This window comes from Phaseolus vulgaris, chromosome 8, assembly GCF_051622355.1.
Source record: "Phaseolus vulgaris cultivar YP4 chromosome 8, ASM5162235v1, whole genome shotgun sequence".
Classification (NCBI taxonomy): domain Eukaryota; kingdom Viridiplantae; phylum Streptophyta; class Magnoliopsida; order Fabales; family Fabaceae; genus Phaseolus; species Phaseolus vulgaris.
The window spans coordinates 57,296,017-57,308,881 of record NC_143505.1 but is presented as its reverse complement, the minus strand read 5'-3'; the positions used below and the strand labels follow the sequence as shown (position 1 = coordinate 57,308,881).

The following is a 12,865-nucleotide window of genomic DNA, read 5'->3' as shown; positions in this document are numbered from 1 at the left end:
GTTTTTTTTATAAACATTATGCATGCATACGTCGGTTTCAACATGATTCGGGTGTCCTATACCCTGGCCTTCATAAACGATGGGGTTTGTCACTCAGTATCCAGCTTTGCCTTTGTTTCCAAACCTTCCTTTTCAAATTTGTTTGTTTCTAAATCTTCTTCAGTGGTAATCCATTGCTTGAGCAATGTCGGCCTAACAAATTTCACAAAAATTAAAAGATAATATAATATCAAATTTACCACATGTTATATTTAAAATCGTCCCAACTACCAATTTTGAATATCATATATTTTATATTTTCCAACCATTATACACATTAATTTTATATTTTCTGTACCCTACATTATATTTCAGCAATCCAACAATCCACACATTTAATCATATCCCAAACTGAGTAGATATTATAAATTAACTTCCTTTATCGTGATAATGTGCTTATTAGAAAAATCTTTGTTTTTAAGAATCTTTCTGAGACTGTTTCCCATCTGTTCAGCTAAATATGCAAATGTGACCGAGTTTGGATCTTGGACTAACGGTGTTTGGGTTTGGCAGCTAGTCTGGCGAAGATCTTTTTTCGACTGGGAGAAGCTTTTGGTGAATCAGTTGCGTCAGGTTTTGCTTCATGCTAGGTTGGTTCCAGAAGAGGCGGATAGTTGGGTTTGGAAGGTTTGGGGTCTTCAAACGTTTTCAGTTAACTCTGCCTATATTCATGTTAGGAAGGATTGTGAGGTGGTTTTTTCTCCGATATTTAGTAAGTTATGGAGGTGCAAAGTTGTACCTTCTGCTGTACTTACTGCTTGGAGGGTGCTGGAGAATAAGCTTGTTACTAGGGTCAATTTGGAAAGACGAGGGGTGTTGGTTGAAAATTCTTTGTGTTGTTTGTGTAGGAAGGAGGAAGAATTTTTCCGCCATTTGTTTTTTATTGCAGTTTTGTTTGGCGTGTTTGGTGTTTTTGCTTTAAGTGGCTTGGAGTATCGTTTGTTTCTCACATTGATCCTATGTCAAACTTTGCTCAATTAAGGATGAGTCTGCAGATTCGGTTAATGTTATGTGGAGTACAATTTGGGTTGGGGTGGTGAGTGAACTCTGGAATCACAGAAATTTTATCATTTCCAAAAGGGGTGTGGCATTGGTGCAAAGTCTTGGATTTCTGTAAAATTTTGTTCTGCTTCGTTTTCCTATTCTAATTGGTGTTTGGAACCTTTGGTGTGTATGAGGATGATTTCTTGAATTTTTTTTAGGTTTTTTAGTATGGGTTGTGGGCTTTTGTTAATTAGTTTGGTGGTATTTGTTAGAAGTTGAATTTTTATGTATTTTGCATAAAGGTTGAACCATTCCTAAAGTGGTTCTCATTTATTTATTTTTTATTACTGATAAACAAAAGTCTTTCCATCTTCTTTTGTTCTTTCAAATTGCACAACAATAGTATCCCTTAAATAACAATTAAAAAGAAGAAAAGGAAAATGAAATGTTTCGTAAAGAATTGTCCACTTACCCATATCAAGAATCTAGTTGACCTAATCACTATAAGAAATTATACAATTACCTACGGTTTTTTTTATCAAGAATCTAGTTTATCTAATCACTATAAGAAATTGTACAATTACCTAATATTATTTTACAGATATTAGGATCTACAGATAAAAATATGTTGTTTATCTGAGGATATTTATGTATGAATTTAGATACGTGTATAAATTTGAACTATCTACTTATTTATTCACAAGCAAATATAAATTAATTTCCCACCCAATATCCGTATAACAAATCAGTAGAAAATTTAGCACCATGACACATGAATAATTTTGAAGGAATTGATCTATACCTATAGATTAATTTATCCGTACGTAAAAGAATTGGCATTTTACACATTAAATTTACTATAAAAAAATTTGAAATTACACCAATTATTATATACAGATAAAAATTATTACTTTACAAATATTTATATACGAATTCCAATTCATATATAAGATATTTAAAATTTAATTTAAAAAAAAAATTATTATAATATAATATTTAAAAATTTAATTAAAAACAAATTTTTAAAAAATAATAAAAAATATTACATATGGATATAATTCATATGTAATGTATTAAAAATTTAATAAATAAATTCTTTGAAAGCCTTAAATTCGGATTCTGAATGTTTCAATTAAGTGTTATTTCAGATTAAAAATTGAGTTGTACATGATAATTTTTGTTTCATGTGTTAAAAAAATTACATCAAATATTGACATAAATTACTCCAACTCTAATAGAAAATATAATTCAAAATCCAGGATTTCTTTATTTTTTTAAAACATATTAATTAATTAATCATATTTTAGAAAAAAATTGTTCAATACACTAAACAGTTAAAACAATATTATCTTCTAATGAATATTTTAACAAAAAAAGTTTTAATATAAAGAAGTATAGTTATATTACTAAATTCCTTGTGTTGTTTGTGTGGGGAGGAGAAGGAGTCGTCGTATCACTTGTTCTTTGTTTGCATGTTTACTTGGCGTATTTGGTGTCTGTGCTTTGAGTGGTTTGGAGTGTTGTTTGTATTTCACAAGGACCCTAAGTCAAATTTTGCACAATTCAGGATGAGTCAGACTTCTGTTTCAGTTAACGATGTTTGGGGTACAATCTGGGTTGACATTGTGAGCGAAATTTGGAATTGTAGGAACTCAGTCATCTTTAATAGTGGAGTGGCAGATGTGTCTGAAGTGTTCACTTCGGTGCAAGTTAAGATATGGTCTTGAATTCATGCAAAGTCTCGTTTTGCTTATTTCCCATATTCTAGTTGGGTTTTAAATCCTATGGATTGTATAAGGTTGATTCTGTAATGTTGGGTAGTATTAGTTTAGTAGCCCCTTTACTAAACTGGTAGGTAAGCGTTCTAATTGGAGTTTATTGTCAGGTATTTATGTATATGGGTTGGATCACCCCTGAAGTGGTTCCTATTTAATTATTTATTTTATTGCTGATAAAGAAAAAGAATGATGAAACTCCAATTTCTATTGGAGTGTATACATTTTCTTTTAAAAGTTCAATTATATTAATTTTTCTCCTTGAAAATTAAATGTTCAAAACGTGGATCCTTAAGCCATCAAATCTAGTGGCTATAAAAGCTAAGAATCTAGTGGCTATAAAAGCTAAGATAGAGTGTGTGTATTGACATCCTTTACTCACTCAAGATATGTTAGACTAAGTTGAGTATGTCTCTCCTCTATTTCTATTTCCATTATTCATTTATAACTCTTTCTCCTATTATTTTTCTAATATTGCTTCTGTTCTCTGCTTATATATATAACAATGCTCTATTTCTATTGTTTCATTAATACCTCAATTTAAAAATTGAAAACCCACTGAATTATAAACTATCATAAACCAAACTTTATCAAATTGTATTTGATTTTTTTTTCAAACCATGCAATTAGGTTCAGTCAGTGCTTTGGCTTGAAAAAGTAACCTAAAACAGTAGAATGTATCATACTTTTTTATATTTATTATTTATTCAGTATTTAAATTAATTAATACAAAGTTATTTAACTTTTCAGCATAATTATCTTGTTATGAATTTGTAATTATATATAATAGTTTCTCTTAATTTGAGTAAATATTAAGCATCAACATCATCCCTAATTATTTTTATTGGTTTACTTTTAATTAATTTAATTATTAATTTGTTGTGAATGGTTACTCTTAATATAAACGGATACTCCACTTGTGTATTCCTATTCATTATTACTGTTTATTTGGCTACCTATGTGATGAACATAATTGAACAAAACTAATTCAACACACAATGTATAATGTATAGTAAAGTATATTTAACTACCATAGTTGACACTCTTAATGTATTTACCAGCATGCATGTGATAAACAAAACTGAACAGAATTAAACAACACAATATATATAGTAAGAAGTAGATTTAGTGACCATATTGAGAGTATGCATATGTGACCAACATACATGCTGCATTGAAGACCCCATTTTTTCAAATAATTTAAAATCATAGGGAAAAGTTAATATTTGAAATTTAACATACATGTAATTAAAGGAAAAAATTTAAAGTAGTTTAAAATTTTATGTAAAATGCCTCTAACATTATAATAACATCACTCTTTCGAGAGTAATTGTGTCATACAAAAATTATATACTTATTTTGTATTGGTTGTGTTCGTGGTATGTTAAGGTGTTGTGTTTTTTTTAAAGAAGATAAAAAAAGGTTATTTACTTTTGAAGGTTAATGTTTGGTAAATTGATTATGTTTGTTTGCATTTTGTAATTTGATGTGATGATATATCTTGACTGTTGTTAAAGACGAACCTCATTACTAATTTTTGAAATAAGGATATGTAAGTAGTTTTTCTTGGAAGTTTAGGATAAACTAGAGAGTGGAATTCTATATTCTTCTTCTTATTTTCTATATTAGGATTGAGTCCCCCTTTCACTAATGCATATTTTTTCATTATTTTTTCTTATAAAGAAATGTGTAAAATGTGTCAAAGAACAAATTTTCAATAAAATAATAGATTGGACATATTCACCAACTTATCCAATTTAACTCAACTTCAACCACCATAATTGATAAAATAAACAGTGATCTAAAATTAAATAAAAAAATCACAAAACCAACTTTTTAGTACATTGTATAGCTATCCAATCACTTTGTTATGCATTACTAATATATATTAAAATTAATTTGTTGTGCAATTCTTGCTAATCTACTTTGTTACTGTTTTCATTTTCAATTTATTATATATATATATATATTTATTTACAATTTCCAATATCAAATTTTAGTATATGAGCATTGTGCTATGTGTTTCAAATATACACTTAACTTAATAAATTAATTTACTTACAGGTTGAAAGATCTCGAAAACACATTCATCAATTAATCAAGATTACTATCAGCGAAAGATGCAGTCTTTAGGATTGTCGCATCTTCTTCAAATTCTTCTTCAAATTCTTACATGCATTATGCTACTGACTCCTTCATTCGCTAAAGATGACCGAGAGGTAAATAATATATATCCAATATTTTTTGACTTAACAATTCAAAATGTTTCTCCTTACATAAATATTACATAAATATAGTAATATCTTTTGTACAATCTTACTTTTTACTTTATTTCTTTCCTCAACTAATTTCACATTCCTTCTATCTGTGTGAGAAGTCATATTTTTCCATAAATTACTCTTAAGTTTTTATCTTTTTATGATTTTTTAAAATAATTCTAATAATGCATTTTTTTAAAGAAAATATTGAATTACTTTCTAGAAGAGTTTGGATTATATTAAAAATGAACAAATTAACCTAAAAATTATTTTATGCAAGGTTAAACATTTTTTCAATGTTTGAGCATCAACGTGAAATTCACTTAGTGGGACTATTATTTTAAATTTATATTTTATATTTTTTTATTTATCTTGTTCATACTACAGATTTACATAGTATACATGGGAGTATATCCAAAGGACACGGAAATCACAGACTCATTTCACACCAGTATGGTTCAAAGTGTCATCGGCAGGTTCATAAGCCTTAATTGTTTCTACTCAATTCACTTAATAGATTTTCACTCACAATTGAGGCTTAGTTTAACATTATTGTCTGTCTAACATTTCCAAATACAAAGAATCTTGTTTTACTTAAATGCTATTTTGGAAGACTGAATAGAAAAACAAAGAAATAAATTGCTCTAAAAAGAGAGCAATTCTTCTATTTTAAACTTATTGTCGATCAAGAATATGAATTTTTTTAACTAACTTGATTAAAATTCCATATGACATATAAATCCATCCAGCAAATTTGTATCTGATACTTTGCTGCACCGCTACAAGACTTTCAATGGATTTGTGGCGAGGCTAACCAAAGAAGAATCAGAAATAATGAAAGGTAATTCTTTTTTTTTCCAAAAAAAGAACTAAAATATATTAATAAACTGAGTACTTGAAATATTCCAATTATACATGTGTCTATTAGCTCAAATCACATTTTCATCAGCTTTTTCCTTTATTCATAAATTTATTTTTGGTTTTGGTTCTTGTCATATTCCTACATTAATATGATTGTCAGTTTATGTGTAACTCTAATTATGATTTCTGAAAATTTGAAATTTTTGGACAGGAATGGATGGTGTGGTCTCTGTTATTCCAAATAGAGTCTACAATGTCCAAACATCAAGGTCCTGGGACTTCCTTAACTTCCCTGAAAATGTCCCAAGAACAAATGTAGAAGGTAACACAATTGTTGGGGTAATCGATAGTGGAATTTGGATTTCTAATTCCAATAGCTTTACTGATGGAGGCTTTGGTCCACCACCACCGAAATGGAAGGGAACATGCAATAACTTCACTTGCAATAAGTAAGTAATGTTTCTTATAACATGCAACACCACACATGCAAAAACACCATGTCTGGTTTCAATTTTTAAACTCACATTTTAAATTTTTTCATGTCAAATTTGAACGAACTCAAATAGTAAATCAACGTGGATCCGAACACATAGACCTAAACTTAAGTAATAAAGTTTTCAAAGTAATAATTATTAAAAGATAAAAGTAACCATTAAATTACTTATCTATGAATGCTTGCTTCATGATTTGTTTGCAGCAAAGTAATTGGAGCAAGATATTTTCGCATGGGGGGTGTGTTCACGCCAGAGGACATCATATCTCCAACTGATACTAGTGGTCACGGGTCTCACTGTGCATCGACTGCTGCTGGAAACCGTGTTCCCAATGCAAATCTGTTAGGGCTTGGGTCAGGAATAGCAAGAGGAGGAGTTCCTTCAGCACGCATTGCTGTGTATAAAGTTTGTTGGACAAAGGGTTGTGAGACTATTGACATTCTTGCAGGATTTGATGCAGCCATTGCGGATGGTGTTGATATTATTTCTATTTCAGTGGGACCAACAAAGGTCCAACACCTGGAATATTTTCAAGATGACATTGCAATAGGAGCTTACCATGCAATGAAGAGTGGCATATTAACTTCTAAAACTGCAGACAATTTGGGTCCAAATCGTTATACAATGGTGAATCTTGCACCCTGGTTCCTTTCTGTGGCTGCCAGCACTATAGACAGAAAGTTTTTCACTGATCTCAAACTGGGCAATGGCCAGGTCATCCAGGTAATTATCCCTTTAAATTCTTTTACTTATTTTTGAAAATATTAAAAAAGTATCATAAAAGATTTGTCTCAACATATGCAGGGAATTTCAGTGAATACATTTAGTCCACCACAGAATGGTTACCCTCTAGTTTATGGTGGAGATGTACCAGCTCCTGGATTTAATAGTTCCGAATCCAGGTACCAACATTTACCAATATCTCTTTTTAATTGCTTTTCTTACTTTCTTTCTTTATTTATAAATTTTTATATACATTCTCTATTTTAAAGGATGTCTTGATTTTCTTTAAATATTCAATGCTCTTTTTTAATCTATTCAAGTTGACAGAGTTAAAGAAGCAATATTGAATTAATGGTTAACACTTTGTAACGATTGAAATTTTTAATTTTACAAAATAGTGAAGATTTTTTTAAACATTCATCACTATAATAATATTAAAATTTATTTAAAAAAATAAAAATTACACATCATAGAAAAATGTCACTATAATAAACTGTAAAAATTCAAGTTTTGATTTTTAAATATAATAAAATTATAAACCTTTAATAATTCTTTTAAATCTATTTAGTTGGTAACTAATTAGATATTAATTTATAAAATATTAATTAATAATAGAACTACTTTATATATTAATAATTTTTTTAATTTTTAAAATAATATTTAATTTAGTTAATATAATAACTAATTAGTTTTTATTTTTATAATTAATCTTTATTTAACTATTTTCTTGTAGTATATTGAGAGAGAAATTGAATTTTATAAATAATTAAAGGAATTGCCAAAGTAATTTAGCCTTATTATTTGGTAATTTGTTTCTAATCTTTCTATTACAATTCAAAACTTCATTCTAACATTAACATTGCTTAGGCTTTGTCGTGACAATTCTTTGAATGGAGCTTTGGTGAGTGGGAGAATTGTTTTGTGTGAAGGCTATACTTCTTCTTTCCGTCTGGGATTTGCTTCTGGGGCTGCTGGTGTTATATTCACAAGTACATCACCTTTAGTTGTCGCAGATGTATTTGCATTGCCAACACTTCACATTAACCTAAATGATGGGCAATCCGTATATAATTATTTAAAGTCAACAAGGTACAGAACTTTTCATCAAAAGATAATAAAAGCTAGCCCTCTGCTGGTCTTTGGTGTTGTAGCACAGGTTGTATTTCGTTTAGTTTATTAGTATAGATGTAGATTGTTATGTTGTGTTCTAAGTCTTTTTATTTTTTATACGAATTGGAATAGAATTGAAATATCATTTTACTTCATCTTACTTGTTGCTGATAAAAAAAAATCTAACACATGAAAGATTATACATACATAAGTGGTATAAAATTTTGCTCAACTAGTCTTTAACTAATTTATATGTCATGTCACCGATTTGTAGTAATCCAACAGCCATCATATCCAAGAGTTACGAAAGAAAAGACTCAAGAGCCCCTTACATTGCTCCTTTCTCATCAAGAGGTCCAAATAGGATCACTCCAAACATTCTTAAGGTAACTTCATAGTATAATATACAATCAATCCAACCGATTCAAGGTCATTTGCTTATATATAAGTTATCTCTTGATGGTGTAGCCTGATATAGCAGCTCCAGGAGTTGATATTCTGGCTGCATGGTCTCCAATTTCTCCTATTTCTTCAGTTAAAGGAGATAATAGAACATCGTATTTCAATATAATATCTGGAACTTCAATGGCATGCCCTCATGTTACTGCAACAGCTGTTTACGTCAAATCATTTCATCCCAGCTGGTCTCCTGCTGTACTTAAATCCGCATTGATGACAACTGGTAATTGTCTCCTTTCCATGCATGCTAAACTCATTTTATGCCCTTTTCTTATATATAAATTCAAGAACCCTTCATGGTTAATTTAAAAAGACTAGTTCTTTCTTTTCTTTCCTCACCTAGGTTATTGTTGGGGTTTTTAATTTGAATACACACATATGATTTCAGTTACACATATATAGATATGGAACTTTTATTTTTGTTGTGAGATCATGAGTAACTCATATCCTTAAATATGATAACCTAAAACCTTATGCATTACCACCCTAAAGTACATTTATGTTGGGAAAAACTAGATTAAGTTCAATTATTTTGTGGTATATCTTAATCGCCAAGTATATATATATATATATATATATATATATATATATGTTTATGACCAAATTTGTTGGTTTATCATTTACAGCTACCCCTCTGAATTCTGCACTTAATCCGGATGCTGAATTTGCTTACGGTGCGGGGCAAATCAATCCTTTGAAGGCAGTAAATCCTGGACTAGTTTATGATGTTGGTCCGAATGATTATATTAATTTTCTGTGTGGACAAGGTTATAGTACAACAACACTGCGAAGAATTACAGGAGATAACAACACTTGTACATCAGCAAATAGAGGATCTGTTTTCAACCTTAACCTCCCATCTTTTGCTCTAGCAACCGCTCGCTCAAGTTACAACAGTGTCTCTTATGGTAGAACTGTCACTAATGTTGGATCAGCTAGATCCACATATAGGGCAATAGTATCTGGATATCCATCTTCTTTAAACATCCAAGTAGTACCAAATGTTTTAACCTTCACATCTCTGGGTCAAAGGTTGTCCTTCACCCTTAGGATTCAAGGAACCATTAATGCAGACTTGGATTCTTTTTCTTTGACTTGGGATGATGGCACTCATCAGGTAAGGAGCCCCATTGTTGTTTATGTTCCATAAATTCTCTGTTACCAACGTGAATGGCAATGATTGTGTAATTGGTTGTTTGTTTCTCTTTTTTTTCTTCTTGTTGAAGTTTAGTGAATAAGTATTCTGGGTGTGTTGTAAGCCAGAGAACTTATGATAAAGTGTTGTGTAAGTCAGGAATAAAATCAAGGTAATAATTACTTTTATCCAAAGTATTTTTTACTGCTTATTCAGATGTCGTTGTTATATTATATGATTCATTATCATTGGTTATTGAAATGAGATGACATTGTGTAAATGATATTTTAAACCATCATTTCACACTTAAATATTAGTATTTTATTATAATATAATATTTTATTTTAAAAACTGTTCTATAATTTTCTTAGTAATATAAATGTCACTATATTGTAGACATCCATAATCCTTCACATAACGACAACTATAGCGATAACCAAATAATAAAATTTTAAAAAATATTTTTATTGCAATTCAATTAAAACTAAAGAAGAAAGGACTTTCATGAGATGCATATGATTTATTAACTATCTTTCGAACTCGAAATGGTTACTATAATAACAACTTAAAGAGAAGATTTTACTGTTGTTGTAAGGTGAAATTTGTACTCATTCATATATATTAATTTGTTCTTATTTCTAATTAATGTGAAATCTTTAATATACTCCATCGCATAAAAGATTGAGCTTCTCGAACGCAGTTCTACATATCTCGTTAGAATAAAGTCTAATATCATCTTAATAAGTTTATTAATGTCTAGCTCAACATCACAAAATTGACTTATAAAATGAAGTTTACATTCACTACTCATGTATAATTTGGCGTTCGAATCTCCAACCATTAATCTTGAGTAAAACCCAATCAAATTTCCTATTACAATCACTAAATAATATGTTAATTTAAAGATCTTAATTTTGGAGTTGTCACACTTGAAAAGAACTAAAGAGACTCAAATATCCTTCCACTACCTTTGAACTCTTGTTGTAAATCATACTTCTCTAAAGTATGTTTCAAATTTTATTCTTTTGATTTATTAACTAATAATGATCATTATTACAAGGAGATATTTGAAAATAATTATAAAGAAAAAAATGTTCATTTAGAGAATTTTGAATGAGTAGGTGAAATTCAAAAAATTGATAAATTTTAAATATTAAAGTGATAATCGGTGAAAAACAAAATTCAATCGGTGGAAACAAGGAATAAACGGTGGAAACACAAGAAAAAGTGATAAAATAGCCAAGAACAAGTATGAACTGTGAAGAACAACATTGACAATTTTTTTTTTTTGGAAGAATGTACTTAGCTTGGCCTGAGGATCTTAGGTGCGATGATCCACCTATGTGAACCGTGGTTCATACTTGTGAGGATTGAAGGAAGAGATGCAGCGGAAGATGTGATTAAGAATGGAGGAAGCCGAATAGATGATAAATGTTGGCAATGGTGTGTGAAGCGGAAGTTGGTGAGGCCAACCTTCCAAGTATCTACTGGCCTTCTAGACTTGAAAACAAGAAGAGACTTGAGAGAGAATGCATTCTGTATTCAGAATCTTCATTCACAATTATATCAAATCTAATTACAAAAATGTATATGCAAGTATTTATAGGCAAAAAGGATAGCTTGTGCCGCAAGCTATTGTAAAGTTCTTGATGGAGTACCATCCAAAGTCACCATATATATACAATAAATAAAGTATAAGACATTTGTAATAGAACAAGTATTTGTAGATGTATGTGTAGTTGTAAGGAGCTTGCGACAGATACTATCTCGTTTGCTTATAAATATCTTGCATATACATTCTGTAATCGGATTTGATATAATTGTGATTGAAAATTCTAAATACAAAATTCATTCTCTCTTAAGTCTCTTCTTATTTACAAGCCTACTAAACACTTGAAATGTTGGTCTCACTAACTTTCTCTTTAGACACTCACCATTGTAAACATTTATCATCTATTCGACTTCCTCCATTCTTAATCGCATCTTCTCCTATATCTCTTCCTTCAATCCTCACAAGTATGAACCATGGTTTAAGTTTTAAAAATAATAATAAACCAGAAATTTTAAAACATAAAAAACCCTTTTAACTAATGTTAAGTTTGGTTCAAACTATTTACTATTTACAAAGATGAAAACACAGAAATATTCTCGATTTAGATTTACTGGTTTGCTCATAAACAGAAGCGAATATATACGTGGGGTTATACTGTTTACCAATCTTCTTATTGGTAAAGAAAAATTAAATAAACCATTGAATCGCTTGAATAAATATTTTTTATCCTTACATGTTTTTCTACATTGTTCTACTGCGCATACAATAAATATAAAAAAATATAACTAAAATTATAAAAATATTAATAAAATAATTATAGATAAAAAAAATTACAATCTAAATATGAATAATATAATTAAAGTTATAAAAAATTAATTTTAAAAAATTAACATAATATAAACGATTATATATAATATAATTTATTATATAATTAAATATAATATAATATAATTTAATAAAAATAAAATAATATTTTAAAAAATGAAAATATTAATCCAAAGAATTATTTTCTGATAAATTTTATTTTCTCCTAAATTTCAATAATCTGTATTTTATTTGAAAGTTAGTTCTAAATATAATATTCTAATTACAAATAACTAAAATTTATAAATAAATTAATTTTTAAAAATTACATTTATATGAATATAATTTTCTATATTATTTTTATAACAATTTTACATGTTTCGATAATGTTATATAATCTGTATTTTTTTCAAAAATATGGTATAAAAAATAATTTACAAAATTTAATTAATTTTAATATAAAAAATTATTTATATTTTATTCTTTATAATTTTTTAATTATAAAAATAAATTTATAAACTTATATTTTATATTTTAATTTTTTTAAAAAATAATAATATCATTTACAAATTTCAATATTTTTTTTATACTTCTAGTCTAATATAATCTAATCAAAATACATTATTTTGTCCATATTTTTTCTTTTAAATCTGCATGTATCTATTCTCTTA

General features: G+C 28.6%; 2 protein-coding genes across 4 annotated transcripts; both read left to right on the top strand.

Moving 5' to 3' along the window:
- Positions 1 to 429: 429 nt before the first annotated feature.
- LOC137825403 (uncharacterized) lies at positions 430 to 1,020 on the top strand. The gene has a single exon (XM_068631075.1). The coding sequence runs from the start codon at positions 430 to 432 to the stop codon at positions 1,018 to 1,020; it is 591 nt and encodes a 196-aa protein (XP_068487176.1).
- Positions 1,021 to 3,103: 2,083 nt separating this feature from the next.
- On the top strand, positions 3,104 to 10,026 carry LOC137825943 (cucumisin). 3 transcript variants are annotated; one of them, XM_068631760.2, is made up of 11 exons: positions 3,104 to 3,204; positions 4,863 to 5,017; positions 5,444 to 5,532; positions 5,806 to 5,897; positions 6,129 to 6,366; positions 6,615 to 7,134; positions 7,216 to 7,313; positions 8,002 to 8,223; positions 8,519 to 8,630; positions 8,713 to 8,926; positions 9,330 to 10,026. In XM_068631760.2, exons 2-11 carry the CDS (start codon positions 4,919 to 4,921, stop codon positions 9,851 to 9,853), a joined length of 2,208 nt encoding a protein of 735 aa, XP_068487861.1. In that variant the 5' UTR covers positions 3,104 to 3,204; positions 4,863 to 4,918; the 3' UTR covers positions 9,854 to 10,026. The 3 variants fall into 3 exon arrangements, with proteins under 3 accessions (XP_068487861.1, XP_068487862.1, XP_090150700.1); XM_090294574.1 differs by having other exon boundaries at positions 3,180 to 3,199; XM_068631761.2 differs by lacking the exon at positions 8,002 to 8,223.
- The last annotated feature ends 2,839 nt before the right edge of the window (positions 10,027 to 12,865 follow it).

Excerpts from the sequence above, each read along its gene's own strand:
- LOC137825403 (XM_068631075.1), top strand. The coding sequence starts at position 430 with ATGTGCTTATTAGAAAAATCTTTGTTTTTAAGAATCTTTCTGAGACTG.
- LOC137825943 (XM_068631760.2), top strand. The coding sequence starts at position 4,919 with ATGCAGTCTTTAGGATTGTCGCATCTTCTTCAAATTCTTCTTCAAATT. Across the intron at positions 5,018-5,443 it reads TCGCTAAAGATGACCGAGAG|ATTTACATAGTATACATGGG; the intron begins GTAAATAATATA and ends TTCATACTACAG. Across the intron at positions 8,631-8,712 it reads TCACTCCAAACATTCTTAAG|CCTGATATAGCAGCTCCAGG; the intron begins GTAACTTCATAG and ends TTGATGGTGTAG.